This window comes from Eptesicus fuscus, chromosome 2 (genome assembly GCF_027574615.1).
Source record: "Eptesicus fuscus isolate TK198812 chromosome 2, DD_ASM_mEF_20220401, whole genome shotgun sequence".
NCBI lineage: Eukaryota > Metazoa > Chordata > Mammalia > Chiroptera > Vespertilionidae > Eptesicus > Eptesicus fuscus.
In genome coordinates, this window is record NC_072474.1 from 18,204,049 (window position 1) to 18,225,959 (window position 21,911).

The window sequence follows — 21,911 nt, forward strand, 5'->3', positions numbered from 1 at the left end:
TCAAGCTTGACTGCCGCAGGGGGAAAGCCTCTCAGAAGAGAAGAGCCAGGACAGTCTGGGAGGGCACCACTTCCCAGGATGACTTTTTTTTTTTTTTTTTTAAATAGATTTTTGCAAACTACTTCCCATCAGTTTCGAAACAGGAGTGTTTCTGATCATACTAAATTGATAAATAGCAATGATAAAGCTGAGTTGTGGACAACTTCTAGAAAGAGCTTCCCTATTGCATGTAAAAAAATAACAATAAAATTAAAAAAATTTTAAAAAAGAAGAAAGGAAGAGCTTCCCTCACTCTCAAAGGAACCGGGCCCTGTCTGCCTAGGTGGAAGCATATTTCCAGTGCCTTTCTTTCTGAAAAAATAATTCCCAGGGGAATGCCAAAGTTTTTAAAAGAGAAAAATGTAATATTTAGAGACCACTAATTCTGTTGCTCAAAGGCGTTTTAAATTTCGATGCCACATTTTATTTGGAATCTGAGTAAATCTACCTATATTCTTCACTGGGAAATCTGTGCAACCAGTAAGTAATGGAGGCAGGACTTGAATCCAAAACTGTGGTCCTTGGATCACTGTGCATCCCGTGCTTTTGACGCAACCAACCTTACTGAACCCGCTGGGCACAGAGCAGATTTCTAGATGCAATCACCACTTCTTAATCAACAGATCATTTCTGAGCAATACAACAATTAAGTGTAATGAAAGGCTTTATTGGACTTCTAAAACATGGTATGTGGGTAAAGAAGATAAATGTGTGAGAACATTCATTGGCGATTTTGAACCTATTTGGAATGCTGGCATCCTACAGCTATTTGATTTCATTACTCTTTTCTACTTTAAACTTGCTGCTTTGTGGTTCATATTTGGAATATAAACTTTGAATGAAATAAATATTTGCTTTCAGACTCCTAGATTTTGCCCTTGAGGTAACTAGAGCGTTTTCCAGTGCTCCAGACCTGGCTGGGACCTGGAGTCCCCACCACAGCCGGATGCCATTCACCACATTGCAATAATGTACACAGAACCCGGGACAGGGTGAGGTCAGCCTCGGCAGCTCGGAGATCAGAACATCTTAAAATCCCACCCAGTAAGCCTACCCAGTATTCCTGCTAAGAGCCTTCTTCCAGGAGTGTGGAATCTGAACAATTCTGACCAGTCTGATGTGGAAAACTTGGAAAAATTGAAAAAGTCATCAGGAAAATCCTGGAATTAATAGAGTACTTTTCCCTGGCTAAAAACACTGCTGCTAAAAATAACACAATGAAAAACATATTTCTTTCTTACATACAATGGACATAGACATAATTACGGGCTGTTTGGGTCTGGGATGGAGTCAAGGAGGGGAGGTGTCAAGGTCTAGAATATAAAAGGAAAAAGGCAGTGTGTCCAATCCCTTGCTTCCTGTTGTGAGTCCCACAGGCCTTGGTGCCTCGGTTCCCTGCTCAGGATCCCTGTAATTGGTAAACCTGACTCTTACTGCAGAACCAAGAGACATCAGAGGCAGGTAAGAGTTAAAATTGTATGTCTGTAAAGTAACTGGGGCTCCTATCAATTGGTGCCACTAAAAAGTAAATTAATCCCACTTCCAAAGCATACCCAGAGAAAGTATCACAGACGTAATTAATGTAAAACCACGACTATCCTGGCTCCTTTGAAACACTTAATATTTTGCTTTTTAATTAATTTATAGAAATAATCGTTGCTGCTGGGAGTTATTTAAGTGACACATTGATTTTTTTCTAGACCTCTAAAATGGAAAAAAAAAATAACAAGAAAATGTAGAAGGGCTGTGTATTGTGTTGCATAGTTCAGTATCTCTCTGAGCCACCGTTTTTCATCCGTAAAGGAGGAATAAAACGATTCTGCTAATTTTACTGGGCTGATGCAATGATAAGATAAAGTAAAGGATGTGAAAACACTTTATAAATAGTCCAGTGCCACATGAGTAGTGAATAAAAACAATCGTTACCATGTGGAGCATGAATGCTGAGACCTGCGCTACAACGATGTTGTCATTTCATCCTCACAACACCGCTATTGTCACCCCTATTTTTTCAGGAGAAAACCGAGGTTTAAAGACATTATTTTCCTTTCCCAAAGTTATCCAGGTAGTAAGTGGTGAAGCCAGGACTCAAAACCCAGGCATTCTGACTGAGGAGGACAGTTCTTTTGTCACTCAACTGTGCTGCAACCACTGTGGAACACAACAATCTGAGTATCAACTAATCCACATTATCTGACTACAGCCTTCAGGAGGTTCGCAGTATTACCTACTCGAAAGTTTTAAAAATATTTTACGGCCTGCCCATTTGCTCCTAAATAGTTTTGGTTTCAAAAACCCAAATTCCCTTTTCGCAGGTACCTTTAAATGCTTCTTAACCCTGTGCTTTAACCTTACCCGGTGCGTGAAAAGAAGCAAATATGTTTTTCGTTTCTTTGTAAGCTTGGTGGGCCTAACTCCTCACATCACAGCCTGATGTCCCCAAACTAACCCCTTTCAGTCAACTCTGCAGGTGTGGATCTGCCGTGAGTGGTTTTTATCACATCTGTTTCACTGGTAAGACTGTTCGCTCGGTCTTACTAGTAACTGAGGCAAACAAAACCCATACCACCACCGAAGCGAGGGTTCCCTTCTGAAGCAATGCTTGAAAAAGTACCTTTACCAACCATTGCCTGCACCCTAGAAACCTTCATCTGCATTTTCAGGATTTATAAGTACTGCTTCCCTCAAGTCCAAAATCTGATGTCTCAAACAGCATATTTTTCTACAGAAAATGCTTCTCTGAGAAAAGTCTGCAGGCACACACCAAAAAAGTGCAGCGGCCATAAACCTGACTGTTTTTGTAATATTCCCCGGGTTTTATCTTTAGCATTTTAGAACTTGAAAATACAGAAATACATGTAGTCCCAATTCAGGTCTGTTCTAAGAGCTTTGTAAAAATCTGAAAATAATCCACAAGTACACATAGTATCTCAAGTCTCAGATCGTCCTTCTAACCTTTATCGAAGGCACTTTTTATAGCATTATTTACAGGGTATAATCAGCATAATGCATAATGCACCACTTGTTTTTCAGCTCTATTCAAACATCTCAGTTCTTTCAATTAAAAACAAAACAAAACACAAAACCCTGAAAAAAAACAGCCCGAAGCACAACCATTCCATGTGGGAAAGCTGTGCTATTGATTCCGCTCTTCCTGCCAAGAGAACAATGCAGAGAAAAAGACCTCAATGTTCCAAACAATTTTTGGCAATAACTCGGGAGAAAAAATGCATATTTACCTGTACTCTGAGCTCCGCAGGTGAGGCAGCAGTTACAGTCGAAAAGCTAATTCTTCTTCTGGAAGTCCTTAAAGGATTCCGGGGTCATCCTTCCGAGCTGTCAGGTAAAGCCCCCTCCATGTCTCTCTACTGTTTTCTTTTGCCGCTTTTCCCCCCAGTGAAACTCTTGTCATTTGCATAAAACCTACTTCTAGCCTATAGGACTTTTTGAGTAGCTACTTGTTAAATTGGCTGTCTTGACATGCTCTTTCAAGCATGACATCACAAATCTCCATGGAAACTCTAACCCCACTTTTCTATGTGCCAACATTACCTGTCAGGCAAAGACTTAAACAATCGTCTGAAATTGTTCATTAATGAAACCTTTTTAGGGGCTTTGGATCTCTGCACAGTATAATTTGTGCTGTCGGCATAAACTTAGCCAAGAATGATGGCTTCATTTTCAAAGCCTGAGCTGTTTTGTAGAAAACAATGATCAAAATTATAGGCATTCGTTAATCTGCCCCTCCCTGTCTAACAATGCACTTAATCGGTTGAAGAAAAACCTACAGTGGCACATGTGCCTCTCTCTGAAGGATAAAGTTACGTTGAAAATGTAGGTTTTGAAAAACCTTCAATCAATAGTCCTAAGGTTTTCTACTCTGCTCTCCAGTAACCCCTTCCTACATTTACCAGTAAAACTTGCAAAACAGGTTCCTTGCTGAAATGAGTGTGTGCATTTTCCCTTGGCCTCTGGCTAGCAGAGGTAGTAGGAGAAGGAAGGTGTTGAGAATTTTTTTAACTCTTTCCTAACATACATCTTTCGCATGTTTGTCCTAGCTTGCATAAATTACGAGAATAACATCAAAATCAGTGTTCTTCACTTTTCTTGGAAATGGTCAACAGGCTCTAAGATATTCAGTCCTTCCTTCATTCACTTTTCACTGTCCCAGATGTGATAGAATCCCTGATGTCTGCATAAAGCTTTAGGCATATTTCTACCAAATTTATGCCCAACCTTTGTTGGTGACACTGGGGCTCAGCCCTCTTCCTCTCAACTCTAAATTTGCTGCAGACACACCCAAGTCCAAGACTGCTTACCTGGAAGCACCAGAAAGGATGGAATGGGACTTGCTCCAAACCCATGAGAGTTTATAATGTTATCAAATGGCTAGCAAACGCCGTAGCAGAGAGTTCAGAGCTGGGAAGCACTTTAAGGCAGCCTCCAGCAGCATCTGCTGCATCGCAGTCTCAGAAGCTGCTTGAGCTTGCCACAGATCTGCTGCAAACCTCAGTCAGAGAGCAGAGATCAAAGTGCATGCAGAGTGACCCCAGGTAAAAACAGAATGGCTCTTTCCATAGAAGGAATTGCAAATGCTTCCGGTCCCTTCCTCTGACCGTCCTGGGAATTCTGCACTGCCACAGTTCACAGCCAACAGATGGGACATTACCTTCCAAGAAAACCAAGAACTAGCCTGATTTGGCAGCCCCGAGTTGAAACCCTCCTCAAAGGCAAGACTATTGTCAGAGATTCAATTACTGTCCCTGTGAGATGAAAATACATCCAGACGAAGCCCGCACTTGTGCTGTACCCAGTGGGGCACAAACACAACGGGAAACAAACAAAAACAAGATATAACCAAAGCTAAGCTTTATTCCGGAGAAATCTGAAAATGGGGTGGAGCACTATTCCACTTATTCCTCTGAGTTCCGTTAGAGAGAGGAGTCTGCAAAAGTTGATTCAGCAGTCAGAGTGGTTACCAACTACCCGGCATCTTTTCTGCGGGTTATTTAGGAAGCTACAATAGCTTAGCTTTTACTTAGTGAATTCAAGCTTGGAAAAGAGACTGAGAAGGGTCAGAATCCTAATGTCAGGTAAAGTGGAGATAGTCAGGGAGATAACTCAGATGTAACAGCAACCTGATTAGCCCATTCATGGGCAGGCAGGCAAAGGTAAAGACTCACAGAGTAATTTGTAACTAGTGATGATATCATTGTGGTGATGTGAGGATCTTGAAATATTTAGAGTGGGGAAAGTTTTGAACAACAACCATCTCAGCAAATAGGACAATACATATGGGGGGTGGGGGTGGGCAGGGGCGGAGCAGAAATGCTAAGATTTGCTTAGAGGTGACCAGTCCAGTAATGACTTCTCCTAAAGTCCCTAAATGAAATTAATAAAGCTAATAAATTAGCTTTAATAACATTGTCATTTGCCTGACAGCAACTGAGTACCACAGTAACCAAATCAGAGAGCCATGAGTCATGTAGCTGGAGTATTTTATTTCTAAATTTAGCAACATCAGAGGTATCTCTGTTTGACTTGGATAGCAAATAAGATTCTTTCTCTTGGATTTGTTTTATCAAAACTAGTTTATAACAGAAAACTGCTCACTGAAAAAAGCCCATGAAAATATAAGAATACAAATAATTGGTGAAAGAGGTTGGAGTTAACAATTTATGGCATGAATTTATGGCATGAATTCTGAAAAATATGAATTATGCCCTAGCCGGTTTAGCTCAGTGGCTAGAGCATCAGCCTGCAGACCAAGGAGTCCCGGGTTTAATTCCAATCAAGGGCATGTACCTTGGTTGCAGGCTCCTCCCCGGCCTGGACCCTGGTCAGGGTTCATGCAGAAGGCAAACAATCAATGTGTTTCTCTCACATCTATGTTTTTCTCTGTCTTTCCCTCTCTCTTCCACTCTCCCTAAATACAATGGAAAATATCTTTGGATGAGGATTAACAAAACAAAACAAAACAAAAAAACACATGAGTTAGAAGTTGTCATGTAGAAAAGAAATACTGCTTTGAATAGAAAAAAGCAGTACTTTCATAATTAAAATAACCAATCCTTACTTCATTTAAGCCTCACTACAATAAATAGTATGATGCAAGAACATTTAATATCCCCCATGTTACAAAGGGAGAAAGTGAGCCTCAGAGAAGTTAGGTAATTTGACCCATTGTATGCCATAAGCATCTGTAGACCTTACAGAGAGAGTAAGGACCTTCCCACATGCCAGGCGTGTCTACAAAAAAAGAAAAGAAATGTTTTTCCTAAGTGGCAGCCCTGACCAACTTTAAAATCATTTTTTGTGAGAGTTTTCAGCTGAAAATATTCAACAACACTCGAACTGTGCGTAATACATTTATTTTTATAATATTCATTGCAAATTGATTTTTTAAAATTAAATTCAAAATATCATGGCGTGTGGGGATGGTTTCCATTTTGGACATGTGGCAGTTAACTGGCTGAATAAGTTTAGATGGTTACTAAGTGTTGGAGTATTGATTTGAACTCAGGCAGACCCAAGATTTGAACCCAAAACACATATGCTTAACCCTAGTTTAATAAAATTGCTCATCATTGGAGATACTAAAATCTTAACTACACTAAGCCATGCTGAAAGAATTTATTTAGTAAACTAATCTGAAAGTACATATGAGATTGCAAAGGGTAAACCGAAACCTTTGCAGATCCTCCCAGATTTACCAAGTCAACAGATGGGCCGGGGTCTGGAATAGTCCAGACCGGGATAGTCTGTCAGCACAACAGCAACAGCAGAGCAGTGGTATTTATGTAGCTTTAAGCTCTATGGAGGCCTGCAAGGACGGCACAGGGGAGGATTAACATGTTACAAATCATAACCCCAGGACAAGCAGATCACTAGGATACAGAGAAGACTAATGAAACAGCAGACACTCAGGAAATGTTTGCAACCTGAAGTTCTGATCTAAAGAAAAACTGACAAACACTAAAAAGAATAAAAACACGCATACATTTTTGTATGTCAAATATCACCAAAAGAATGGGGACACTGGAGTTTCTCAGTGAAGTAATGGAAACCAACTGTGGTAATTAACTGTCTAATGCCAAGTCCTTGAACTTTGGCTGTTTTTATTTGTAGTTATTTTTCCTTTTGGAAATTATCCATTCACATTTAGTAAACTTTTTCTGTGGTGCTGAGGTAATGGTTAATTATGTGTCAAACACCAGTTTGGATGTGCTGGGAAGGTATTTTTTAGATGTGATTAATATTGAAGCCAGCTGATGATGAGTCAAGCAGATTACCATCCATATGTGGGTGAGCCTTGTTCAATGAGTCGAAGGCCTTACCAGCAAAACCTTAGAGCTCCCAAAGAAAAAATTCTGCCTCAAGACTGTACATACAAACCCTGCCCGTTTCTACCCTGCAGATCTTAGACTCAAGGCTGCGACATCAACTCTTACCTGAATTTCCAGGCTGCCAGCCTGCTTTGCAGATTGCAGATTTGCCAGTTCCTACAATTGTGTGAGCCAATTCCTTAAACTAAACCAATCTCTCTCCCTCTCCTTCATTCTCACTCTCACTCTCTTCTCTAACCTACTGGTTCTGTTTCTCTGGAGAACCCTGACTAACAGTGCAGTGAACGCCAAGTTGTAAGTGTTCAGTCATGTTCTCTGGCTGAGGTTCCATGCCTCTTCTACATCCAACTTCCTGGCAGTCATTTTCCCTTGGAGCACTACTGTCATTTCAAATACAGCTTGTCAAGACTGAAACTCAAGTAATTGTTTAGTATTTCTTGCGCATGACTGTACTTAATAAAGAAGAATAGACATATTTGCTGTCAAATTAAGTTGAAGGAATTTAATCAAATTCATTGGTTATTACAGTAGATATCAATGGATTGAATTTTCCCATTAAAAAACAAAGACTAATAGAGTGGGCTAAAAAATCAAAACCAAGTTATATGTAGTTTCTAATAAACATACCCATTTTAATGAACAACAGTTGAGAATAGATGGTTAAATGTACCAGAAAAAAATTGCAATCAAAAGTAAAGCAAGAATGATAATACTAATATTTTAAAAGTTAACAAACATTAAAAAAAAGAGGTCATTTTTTTTTTTTGGTAAATTTTGGTAATGTAAAAAAAAATACCCACCATAATTTATGAAGAAGGAATGATCATCCATAAAACTGTTTGCAACAATAACAAATAAACTAAAAAAAAACCATACAGCAAAAATACTTAGGAATGCAAGATCAGGAAAACGATACAATTATAGTGATATACTTTATTATACTTTGTTCAGAACTGAATAGCACTAAAAGAATAAAATAGGGGCTGAAAAGAAATGAATGATACAAACAACAAACCTTACATATATATGTAATACATATAAAATAGATAATTTTTATGAATATTCATGGAAACTTACATTGATTTTGTACTTGACAATTCATAAGAAAAAAGTTTCAACAAGTCCTTAAACAAACTGAAAAGTAGAAATTATACAGATTTCACTCTGATCACATTCAAAAAATTCTAAATAATGCTAATCTCAACTACTTGGAAATGAAATGTATCTGAGCATCCCTGAACTCCAAGAGAAAAATCAAAACAAAAATATTTCAACTTTCTTTAAAGCAAAGAAACAGGAAATATTTCATATAAAAATGAAGGACACAGCCCAAGCTGATGTCAGGAATTATATGCCCTTAAATGCCTTCATTATCAAACAATAAATACTCAAAATGAATAAACATACTACTCATTTAAAAAAAATAATAAAAGACAACAAATATAACTTTAACAACTAGAAAAAAGCAATTAATTATGATAAAAGTAAACAACAATCTGAAAAAGATAAATGTAAACTGACTCTGAAAAATTTAATAAAAAAGATAAGCCTGAGAGAGTGCAAACAAGACATTTGCTCTCTAGCAGCTTATACGGGCACTAAACTTCTTTGTACTTAACCAGAAGTAAAACAGATGCTGTATGAAGAAACTGGAGAAAGAAGCATGGAAATGGGATGCATACAAGCTGGACTTGGAAGTGCAGTGGTCTTCACACTTTTGTATAGAAGAATGTTCTGGTGCAGTTGAAATGTTTAAAAACCAAAAGGAACGAAAGAAGGAACAAAGGAAGGGGTGTGAGGAGATAGAGGGAGGGCAAAGAATGCAAAAGATAAAAATCAGGCAACAGTAATTACAGCACATTCAGTTCTCCTGGACAACCACTATCCATAGTACCACACCAGCAACCTGCTCTCCTTTCAGCATCTTGGTGCTGGTTGAGTAGAATTCATGACCTTCCCAGCTATAAACTCAGTGAGTACACATGAAGCAGAGTCCTTACATATAACCATTAATCCGGAAATACTTATTGTTGCAAGCCTGACAGACATGAAGCCTCTTAACTGTAGTGTGTGCTGCACCCCACTCTACATTTTATCAAATCAATGCTTCCGTTCAAAGTTCCATCTGATAGGCCCACAACATTACACACTCTTCACGACTCACCTTCACACGTGTGCAGGGTTGGCAGCAAACCGCCTGAAAACCTTGGTTACGGAAGAAGAAAGGGCAGACTTGATAAGACAAAAATGCTGAGATGGGTGCTTAAGTGGGGCTCTGAGAGGACAAACTGAGGAATAATCACAGTGATTACCAAGGACTAGTTTACGAGGAGATTTTTTAATAAGAAAAGACTGGGGTTGAAAGAGGGGCTGGTCCAACTCCCAGGAGTTGGTCGGCATGAGTGAGGAGGGATGTCCTGGCTGCCAGGGGTTCCCACTGAGAGGAGAGAGGCTTGAGCAGTCATGCAATGTAGAAATTCATTTAATTTGGGCTAACCACGAATGTCCCCAAATGAGGAACTTTCTCCCTACTCTCCAAACAGCTAATTAACAGCCTGGGGATCTAGGATTCTGCAGAACATACTTTTACAAGATTCTGGTCTAGATCATTGCAATTTAGAATGCTCACTGTTTCATGTTGCCCGAACAGAAATGGAATCTGACTTCCCAAGTCGAATGCCGTCCTTTTAATAACAAGAGTTTTAGCATGCAGTCAACACCTATTACAGTGGAGAAATATTGCATCTAATCATCAGAATGACAGTATTGTCTGTCGCATCTGTACAGTTAAGAAAAAGCCTCAGAGAAATGGACTGGCCTGTCTATAATCACACAACTGAGTGACCTAGCATATATAAACTCAGTTGTATGGAACCCCGAAGTCACTACTCTTCCCACTAAAGTCAGGTATCCTTTGCAGGGTAGGTATTTTGTACTCTGCCCAATGCTGAGCTCATAGTGTAGATCCTTGATAAATAACCATTTGATTAAATTAGTCCAAGAAAACACCTGCAGGAGAAAGGATGAATAATAGTAAAGAAGAGAGCTTGATGAGTGAGGAGAGGAAGGACAAGTTGGACATTTGCAATATGAGTTCTGCATCAATGTGCTGGGCTGCATCATACTGGTCTTTTTTGGATTCAATACTGAAATTTCCATCTCATTTGGTGACAATTTTCTCTAGGTTTTGCTGATTACCACTTTCCAGGTGACGGCCTCTGCATAGCTATACCTCGGTTCCTTGACACCCCTTTACTTTCCCACTGACGCCCAGGCACTCTTTAGCAGGTTTTCCAGGAGAATCTTATTTTGATTTTCTGCAAAGCTCTCCTTAATATAGCACTGTTCTCAAAATGTGTTGTCTTGCTCTTCCACAACACTAATTAAAACGAAAGCTGTCACAGCGGTTGGTGGCACCCAATTAAACCACAGATCAAGAGCCATGTGTTATGAATGATTATCATTTAGGATTCTTCTCTTTTTCTCTGTCTTGTATGATTAATGTCAACTTGAAGTCAATTTTGCAAGTAAAATCGTAACCCCTTGAATTTCGTCTTATTGATTGCTGAGTCCCTAGTACAATGTGTCCTATTATGTAATATTCAAAATCTAAAATGCACTTCTAACACCCTTGAAGTTGCATTTCAAAATATCAGTCCTCTGGGAAACATTTCCAAGCTAACTCCTTCATCTGGTCCCATGAGTAGCATCATCTGTTAAGCATTAGACTGCTCCTTCTGCTTTTTTTTTTCAACTATTGTTTCTCATCACACCCAAATTTAGATGATTATTATTTCTGATGACATTCTGATTGCCCTTAGACATAGCCAAGATTATTCTGAAGACATTTTTATACTGATTCTTTCAATCCTATCATATTCTTTATCCATGGGTCTCTAGTAGTTCATTAAACACTCACTCACATATACACTAATATCAAGTTTCTAAATGCAACTTATAAATTTTCTCAATTTTTATCTTCTCAGAGACTTACCACTATTTATGCCACTGCTTCTTTAAGGCCAAGATCCTTTTCTTCCCTGGATTACTGAAGGGCAATGTAATTAGGACACGGGCACTTCAGCCATGCTAGGATCACCACTACATTTTATACTTATGGACACAAGCAAACTGGTCCCCTATTCTGTTCCTTCTTTGTTTCCTCAGCATTTCAGACAGTTTTTCGATTCTGTCACTCATTAGAGAGAGGATATAATCTGTAGGTTGAGAGCAAGGTCCCCACAAACAATAGGACACATTGTCTATGTGCTCTGTGCTCAGCGTCCCATTTTGTTAAGGAGAGTTAATAAAAGTGCCTACCCCACAGGACTGTTGGGAAAACGAAATAACATGTGTAAAGAGCAATAGTGCCACAATTTTAGCTGATGCCAATAATATGTTCTCCTTGTAGTTTTCTCTACCTTTTCACCACTATAAATAGTAGCTGACAAAAAAGAATGATAATTACTTATCTAACATTCTCCATGTTCATGGCAGTCCACGTAGGGTATTTCTTCCCTCTTTCTACTGTTATTTATTCCATATACATTTATTCCATATACATTATGTTATATTTCTTAATTACCAATAAGTTTCCTTTTCCCTTCAGGTTTAGGTAAAAGACTGGTCTGTAAAATCATTACTTCAAAACAGCTAAATGGTTTTTGCTACTAAACATGGCTATACTCTCATCATTTTTCCCTTTGGATTACAAGAAACTGGAGGCATGGTGCACGAATTCATGTACCAGTGGGGTCCCTCAGCCTGGCCTGCATGATCGGACTGAAACCAGCTCTCCAACATTCCCCAAGGGGTCCCGGATTGCGAGAGGGTGCAGGCCAGGCCAAGGGAACCCACCAGTGCACAATTGGGCTGGGGAGAGACATGAGAGGTTGGGCAGCCTGGGAGGGACCGCGGGAGGGCTCCAGGGTGTGTCCAGCCCTTCTTGCTCAGTCCCGGAACACAGCAGCGAGCTAACCTACTGGTTGGAGGATCTTCCCCCTGGTGGTCAGTGCACGTCATAGCGAGCGGTTGAGTGGCCTTAGCATATCATTAGCATATTATGCTTTGATTGGTTGAACGGATGACCAGATGACCAGACACATAGCATATTAGGCTTTTATTATATAGGATTAATAGCTCTAAAAAGAAAATTCTTAGTTGAGTCTATTTTCTTTCGTGTAATCCATAAACTTTAAATTTATGTATGCATTTATTTACAAAACACGTATAATTTTTAAAAATCTATCCCTTGTACACACTAGCCTTTTACCCAGACCCTCACATAGCCAAAGTCCTCCACTAGCTGAAAGGTCTACCAGTGGATCTTTAGTTCTATTAGCCTCACCTTCCAGACTTCATGGATACATATATCCATGAATATAGATGAATATTTGTGAAATATATATATATATATATATATATATATATATACATATATATATGAATATAGATGAATATTTGTGAAATATATATATATATATATATATATATATATATATATTGGCCAGAGTTAAGACCAATGTGGTAGGCAAAAATCTGATTAATTTGGAACTTTTCATATATGTTGGAGGAACTATGTCTATTCCCCAAGATATAAACTGATACTGAGATCTGCAGCATGAAGAATAATTCATTGTGATAGAAGTTCTGTTATGATACAATTAAATTCATCAAAAAGGAGTCACAAAGAGGCCATTACATAAAGATATAAACATATGTTAATTTATATTATATAAATGTGATATACTATTGTACAGATAGGTGTAAAGTGCTATATACTAGTACAATGAAGTTGATGAAATCATTACTTATATTTGGGAGAGCTGATATAAGTAAATGGGGTATTTCCTTCCTAAACTAGACTCCACAGCTAAAATCTGAATAAACCAAACATCCCAGCAGGTGCCAGAACCAAGAGCTACAATGAAGGAAAGTGGCATATGCCACTTCTTGGCTAACATATTTAAGAGCTTGTGTAGAACCCACTATCTCTCTCTTTCTCTGTCATGTGACTTGTAATCCATGTGTTAAGATGGCATTGTTATAAAATGGAAGTAGCTTGAATCAATAAGTCATTGCAAGGGCAGCTTCTCTAAAAAGTTTTTGTATTATAACACACACACACACACACACACACTCACACACACACACATACACACTCACACACACACACACACAGGAAATTACCACAATCCAAAGGGTTTATAAGCATTATCAAGACTATCCTGATTGATATATCAGTGTTAAGGTATATGTCTCCTATTGTCTCCTTTTTTATTATAACTAACATTTGAATGGATAGCTACTGAAAATTAGTTTGCAAAAGGAAAGAGCCAAGCAAGGCATCTCTGGTTTGTGATATCAATGCCTTTTCCACAAAAATATGTTACTTGCTTTGTCCTAAACACATGTCACCCTCACTCTTCAGTTTGTAGCATTCAATTTTTGTGAGGCTCACAGCAAAGGTCTTAATCATGGCATTCTGTGATTGCACGAGTTGTGATCTGGTAATACTTTCTCCTCTCTTTCATTAACCTTGCTCTGCATCAATAAAGCTCCATTTATCAAAGATGAGGTCAAGATCATAATATTGTTGGTAGCATACATTCCTCCTTTAACTCAACTTTTCTTTCTATATTCTGTGACTATGGGGTCCCCACCAAGATAACCCCTACTTCCCTAAAGGGTCCTGATCATTTCCTTGTTTTATTCAAGAGGGGTATTTTTTCCTTTTTCTAATACTCCTAATTATTTTCAGTGCGTTTTGATGGAAGAGAAGTAAAAATGCCTGTATTCTACCAAACTGAAGTAGTGTTTGTTTCTTAAGACCTGGTCTTCTGATTCAAATGCAGTTAAAGACTTCTCTTGTTCTGTTTTTAACTGTCATTTTCCATGATTCTGACAAAATCAAGTATATATACCTTCTGAAAAGGGGATGTCAGTCAGGGGAATGGATAATGTTGAGTCTGACCAAAGCCTCCAGTTCCAAATTCCATTGAACAACTCTTTCCCAATGAATGAAGTTCTTGAGAGATTGTTTAAAAAAGAGTAGAATTAACTAGAACTTGGATGTTTATGAATAAACAGGCTGATAGGTATTTTCCTGATTTTCATTTTCACAATCAGTAGTATAGTTACACTTGTGCATAGATACCATAGACTACAGTAGACAGTGGTGAGTGGTGCCAAACTAACCAGGCACAGAGAAAATAGCTCCAGTGCTACTTCCGCACAAACACCAAGAGAGGCCTGCCGGGCACTCAGCAGCACAGCCCCGCTGAGGACAGGAGCTGGACAAGAGGCCTCCTCGCATGAGTGACGCCATTTCAGATAGTGTTAATGTTCATGGTCTTATCTCCTTATTGTAGCGATATTCATGTGAAAGGAAAAGTCTCCTTCATATCTTCCTTACTCTTTGTGTTGAATGAAAGAACACATCAGACTTTTAACTTAAAATGCATTACTCTTTACTCCTAAGACTTGACCACATTAGATATAAGAATACATATTAACTAATTGTAACTGCAAAGTGGGTACTGTTACACCTAGTTAAAGAGAAATTATGTGTGTAACTGAGAATAAAGGTTGACAAAAGGTTTCTGAATCTAGAAGAAGCTTGTTCGTGTAGGTGAGAGGCCACCTAGACATCTGTTTCTTCACTAGTGAAGAAATGAAAGAAGAGCATTTCTGCCCTGGCCTATGGCTCAGTTGATTGAAGCATCATCCGTACACCAAAAAGGCTGCGGATTCGATTCCTTGGTGAGGGCACATACTTAAGTTGTGGGTTCGATCCCTGGCTGGGGCATGTATGGGAGGCAACTGGTCTATGATTCTCTCTCACATCAATGTTCCTCTCTCTCTAAAATCAATAAAAACATATCCACAGGAGAATATTAAAACTAATTAAATAAATAAAAGAAGAGCATTTCCAAATTGTATAGTTACACAGCGCCCAAGACTGTGAGAAGACTGCTGAACTACAGGCCTTTCTGAACTCAGAGCTATTTCTGAAAAGTAACTTTCAATATAAAATATTGTTAGAAATCCATTTTCTATGGTCACCTCAGGTGCTCTGCAATTAAATAAGATTTATCTTTTTAAAGAAATGACAATGACATGTCTCTGTTACTTGACCCACTGTGATCGAGTAATCTGTTACCAAAACATTAGAAAAATTTAAGGTGAAGGGAGCAAACACCAAGGTCACTAACAAGTGGAAAGACCAATTCTGACCTTGGTTCAAATGCTGGCTTCTTGACTTGAAGGAAGTTACTTAGCCTTTCTTGGCTTCTTAGCCTCAATCTCTTCTGATTGCCCAAATTGCAACCAATCTCAATTCCCCACCCCTCTCTATCTGTACCACTCAAATAGTATCTATCATAATCTAATTGTATTAAAAATATTGGCTCATACATCCATTCAACAAAAATTGATCATGCCTAGTTTAGGTTGCATACTCCTTAAATGCTGCATTTACAAAGGTGATTAAGACAAGGTTTTTGTGCTCGAAAAACATATTCTAGATGGGAGAAAGGAACATAAAGAAATGTACAATGAAGGCATGATTATGTGCCACAGTCCAGGTACCGCATGATATTGTGAACAGCTCACAAGTTGGGACATTTGGGCTGGATCCTGAGAGATTAGTCTGGGTACCTGAATATCTTATTTCTTTTACTGATTTGAAGGCAGGGGTCATGTCTCATTGTTTGTATCCCTCACAATGCCTTTATCATTGTAAGTGCATGTGTGTGTGTGTGTGTGTGTGTGTGTGTGTGTGTGTATGTGTATGTGTGTATATATATATATGTATATGTGTATATACACACATATATATATATATGCATTTATATATATATCCTATCTAATAAGACCATACCTCCACTACACCTACAAGCCACACCCACCAGCCAATCAGGAGCAAGTATGCAAATTAACCCAACCAAGATGGCTGCGGCCATGGAGCTGCAGCAAGCAGGAGGCTTGGGTTTTCCCGGCAATGGAGGAAGCCAAGCTTCCCTGCCGCCCTGGCCGGCCCAGGCCTACACTCAAGGCTACAAAGTTTCAATTATAGAAGATAAATAAATCCCAACAAAAATGGCGGCAGCCATGGAGCTGGAGAGAGCAGGAGGCTTGAGTTGCCCCCGGCGATGAAGGAAGCCAAGTTCCTGCAGCCCTGGCCTGCCTTGGCCTCCGCTACAAAGTTTCAATTATAGCAGATAAATAAACCCCAGATACCAGGGCCTCTGCTTGGGTCGCCAGGGGGTGTGGCCAGCCTGAAAACCACCACAGGCCCCTCACCCAAGCCACCCCACACCCCAAGGGAACCCCGACCCTGATCCAGGACACCTTTCAGGGCAAACCAGCTGGCCTCCACCCGTGCACCAGGCCTCTATCCTATCTAATCCTATCTAATAAAAGAATAATATGCAAATTGACCATCACTCCAACACACAAGATGGCTTCCCCCATGTGGTCAAATATGGCTGCCCCCATGTGGACACAAGATGGCCACCACAAGATGGCCAGCAGGGAAGGGCAGTTGGGAGGGACCAGGTCTGCAAGGGAGGGCAGTTGGGGGTGATCAAGCCTGCAGGGGAGGGCAATTAGGGGTGACCAGGCTGGCAGAGGAGGGAAGTTGGGGGCGACTGGGCCTGCAAGGAAGGACAGTTGGGAGGGACCAGGCCTGCAGGGGAGAGCAGTTGGGGGGGAACAGGCCTGTAGGGGAGGGCAGTTAGGGACCAGGCCTGCAGGGGAGGGCAGTTAGGGGCAATCAGGCTGGCAGGGGAGTGGTTAGGGGGTGGTCAGGCTGGAAGGCAGAAGCGGTTAGGGGCAATCAGGAAGGCAAGCAGACAAGCTGTTGGGAGCCAGTAGTCCTGGATTGTGAGAGGGATGTCCAACTGCCCGTTTAGGCCCGATCCTACTGGGATCGGGCCTAAACGGGCAGTCGGACATCCCTTGAGGGGTCCCAGATTGGAGAGGGTGCAGGCTGGGCTGAGGGACACAGAACCCCGTGCACGAATTTCGTGCACCGGGCCTCTAGTGTGTGTATGTATATATATATATATATGCATATATACATACATACACACACACACATACATACACACACACACACACACACACATATATATGTATATATATATATATATATTGAATAAGTAAAAGAAATCCAAATTTTAAGTATTCATTAAGGAAAAATACAAGTATCACGAAAAATCCTGAAGGATTAATTGGTTAAGCTCCTAGTTATATCCCTGAGACAAAAGATTCTCTCTCTCATGTGCTCCTGCTCCCTTGCACTCTCTTGCTTGTGATCTACACTTGCCCATGTGCTCGCTAGCCTGCCATGTGACCTTAAGCGGCCCATGGCCATGCGGACCCCAAAAGCAATGGACTGCAGCTGGGAACACAAACTAAGCTAGCCAGATGCTGGACTAGACTGTGCTTTAATGCAGAGAGGCAACTCTGGGCACTGGCTTTAATCCTAGCACTGCTAAAGACAAGACTGGGCTTTTTCCATGGCGGCATGGAGGGAAATGGGACCTTGGAAACCCAGGGGTTTAATTCCACAGAAATCAATATCACTCATCCTCCTGTGCAAGTCTCAGAAAATTCCTCTCCTTGCTGATACTGCAAGAATTCCACTTCCACCTGCAACAGGTGGGGACACAGAAGGCACCACACCAATAACAGAGGGAGGTAGAAGGGAATACAGGGGGACAAATGGTGATGGAAGGAGACTTGACTTTGGGTAGTTAACATACAATACAATATACAGATGATGCATTATAGAATTGTACACTTGAAACGTATATAATAACTAATGTCACCCTGATAAATTCAATAAAAATTTTAAAAAAATTTCATGTAAGGTGCTAGATACAGCATTTTTAGCATCTTATTCAATAGCACTCTCCTCACTAAGGCCACTTCTCTGGGAGGAAAACAGCTTCTCAGAACATGGTATTGAGAATCTAGAGAAGAACATCAGACGTGTGCTATTTGAATTCCTCCTTATGGCAGCTCATGTATCTTCCTGCAAAGGAAGCCTGGACTAATCCATTGTCAGAAGGTCAGGGAGAAACAAAGGGTGTCATGGAGAAGAGGAAAGGACAGAGGAAGGAAATGAGTGGCAGGAGAAAAAGAATGGAAAAGGCATTAGATACAGTGCTGTTCATAGAATTATCATACACCATTGCCTGAGCTTATCTCTGATGTTTACAGTGCTGATTAAGGTTCATTTGTAACAAAGCAGTGGAATAAAAAATGTATGTACAGAACAAGGCATCAAAATCTTTCTCCTTTTGGGTGGTCAGCTTGGAATACACAAAAATTCATCCTGAATTACCAGCAAAGGCACAGCTGCCCAGCCATGGCTGGACTACACCCAGGGCAGAGATATATATGACAAGAGATCAGAGCTTGAGGCCACTAACCTACATCACTATTCCCTGTCATCTGACACCACGCGCCCTTTACAACCTTCTAGCTATATTTAGGCTCCCCATATAATTGTTTTAACCTAAAAGCACCATCATCACAGTAGCAGCTATAATCATGACATCACAAACAATAACAGTAGTGATAATAACTGGAATATTTTTGACATGAAAAACATACCATTTTTGACAGACTAATTCCTATATTTCAGAGAGAAAGTAATATATTTTAACGTTAAAAAATATTTTCCCTCCTCACTCAACACATAATCAGTTTTCTAGCTTCCTTTACCCTGACCCTTGTCCCCATGGTCACATGTGCATGTGCATGCATGTACACACACACACACACACACACACACACACACACACACACACTCCATGACTCTTACATCCCAGATATAGACCATACTACCTTGTCTCTATAATCAGTGGTCTTCCACTTACAGAACAGTGGAATAAACAAGGATTCTGAGCTCAAACTTATCTGGATTCAAATCCCAGCTTTTTCTGAGCAAATTGTGCAATTGTAACTACCTTAAGTGAGTTTCCTCAATCAGAATTGCTTTATATAAAATATGGTGTCTCAGCAAAAAAGTGACATAGGGAGAGATGCCGATTCTAGTACTTAAATGGATCATGACTCTACTATCAATAGAAAACAAGGGTATTTATGTTATATAAATTATATCTCAATAAAACTGGGAAAGGTAAAAAATAAGTAAGTACAATTTAAAAATAAAAAATAGGGGTATTTTCTATATACAGGCACACCTCATTTTACTGTGCTTCACTTTATTGCCCTTGACAGATGTGCTGTTTACAAATGGAAGACAAGACCCTCTACGAGCAAAAAGATTATGACCAGATTTATCACAGTGGTCTGGAACCCAACCCACAATAGCTCCGCAGTATGCCTGTATGCTTGAAATGAAATGATAGCCTTCCTTTCCTTAATTACCGAAGAATTAATCTGCACATCTCGACATCAAACAGGGCTCCAGTTTCTTTTCTCCTCTCTAGGTCAACTGCCTTTTGGCAATGTGAACAGAAAGCAAACACGTAGTCCATAAAGCACATGTCACGGTTTTAGGCGCTCTGATAAAGATTTTATGGATTAGAAGGTTGAATTTAAGGGGGAAAAATGAAATTGAGATAAAGCATAGGTTTAAATTATTTAAGCTGATGATAATCTCCACTTCCATGGATGCTCAAAAGTTGAGTTAGTTAGACATCACTTTTGTAACTAACTAATTTGCAAGAGAGCAGACTTAAAACACTGTGCTGGAGGGTGGAAATCAATAACAGCCTGCCCTCTTCCCTGACCACCCAAATCACTAAATGCTCTGAGTCCTTTGCTATGTTCCCCATCCTGAAAGGTCAATCTGATAACATGCCTATGCGGTCGGCAGAGGAGGCCTCCCACCTCCTGTCAGCTAAAAAGTAATTGCACACAGACAAGAAACAAAAACACCCCAAGCCACACTTGGGTGATATCTGTCTGGCTGTCAAGATAACCTGGGAAAACAGGTAGCTGAAGACAGCAGAAAACCAAGCATGCAAAAGGAAAACATCTGTGATTAAAAAGGAAAAAAGAAGTGAGCAAAAACAAAACCCTAATGTCAGCTTCTTCAGGAAAAGGGGTTTATCTCAAGTGTATCCCTCTGTGCTCTGTTTTACCCTGAAAACGTCTTTATATACTCATTCAGTCACTGTGCCAAGCACTCGGTGCTAACAGGGTGCACAGCAGTTGACCCTATGCTTTACTCAGTCAAGTAATACCCCTTCACTGCCTGCACTTCAGATGCATTTGTGGGTGACCATGGGGACCCTTTTGGGAGAACTGCCCACTCTCTGGATCTCTCTTCTTGAGATCTGGAGCAACTTAGTGGTGGGCACAGTCCACTCAATTATTTTTTCCCTTTTAAACCAAAGGTCACTTTGCTTTCCTTCATGTTCATTAAAGAATGAGCTTTGCAGAGCAAAATGGTAGCACATTCGTACCTGGTCTCTCAGCCTCTCCTGGTGGCCCATGATTGCTGTGGCATGATGGGGGTATTTCTGCTTGAGATGTTCCAGGAAAGCTTCTCTCTTCCTATCCATCTCAGATGTTTGCATTCCCAGTATTTCTTTGGAACTTCGGGGCCCACCTAGGGTGTGTCTCCTAGGGATATTTCGGGAAGCCTTGGAAACTGAAACTCGACTGTTCCCATTAGAAAGGCGTTCCTTGGTTCTTCGGCATTCTGCATCTTCTAATGACGTTACATGCAGATTGCTTTTTCCTTGTTCTGGAAGACAAAAAAAAAAAAGTTTAATTAATGATTTCACACTAGAAATCTCATTTACAGAATACCGAGAGGGTTTATGGCAGCTGTTAATGTATGAATATAACCTAGCAGATTTCGTGTGTGTGTGTGTCAAGAAGAAAAAAAGTCAACAATCATGAAATATGAAAAATCACACTTTAGAAATAAAGATGTTGCAGCAAAAAACTGCTCTTTCTGACTCTTTCCCTGCAGTTATTCAAAATGAGACACTTGTTCAGATGAGTTTTTAGGCAATTGGGTTAGCTCTTACCTTCACCTGTAATTGGAGAAGAGTACTCCGGTGAAATAGATTATTTCTTTATTTTTAAAAAATACATTTTTATTGATTTCAGAGAGGGAGAGAGAGATAGAAACATCAATGATGAGACAGACACATTGATCAGCTGCCTCATGCACATAATCCGGGCATGTGCCCTGACCGGGAATCGAACCATGACTTCCTGGTTCATAGGTCACCACTCAACCACTAAGCCATGCCTGCCAGGCTATTTCTTTATTTTTAATCCCGTCATCCTGGTAACAGGAGCTTTAGATTTTTATATCTGAAGGTGGTTTCTGAAGCATTTGTTTCATCTCCAAGATCAAAAATAGCTATTACAATAACTGACAGGCGAACCACTTACAAGTTCGATTCCCCCATTAACATAAACCAAGCGAGCGTTAAGAATACTATCACAGGTAATAACTGAGGGGACGTAAAGTAAAGGCTTAGACACGTTTCACTTGAAGTGGACTTTATCTAGAACACACACTGA

At 40.0% G+C, this 21,911-nt stretch overlaps 1 protein-coding gene across 3 annotated transcripts in view; it reads right to left on the minus strand.

Moving 5' to 3' along the window:
• The window catches only part of KIAA1217 (KIAA1217 ortholog), a 307,064-nt gene that overhangs the window by 277,318 nt on the left and 7,835 nt on the right, over window positions 1-21,911 (minus strand). For all 3 annotated transcript variants that reach the window (XM_054725735.1, XM_054725738.1, XM_054725732.1), the window contains exon 2: window positions 20,834-21,117. In XM_054725735.1, the coding sequence (XP_054581710.1) occupies window positions 20,834-21,117 (284 nt within the window). The remainder of the gene's footprint in view (window positions 1-20,833; window positions 21,118-21,911) is intronic.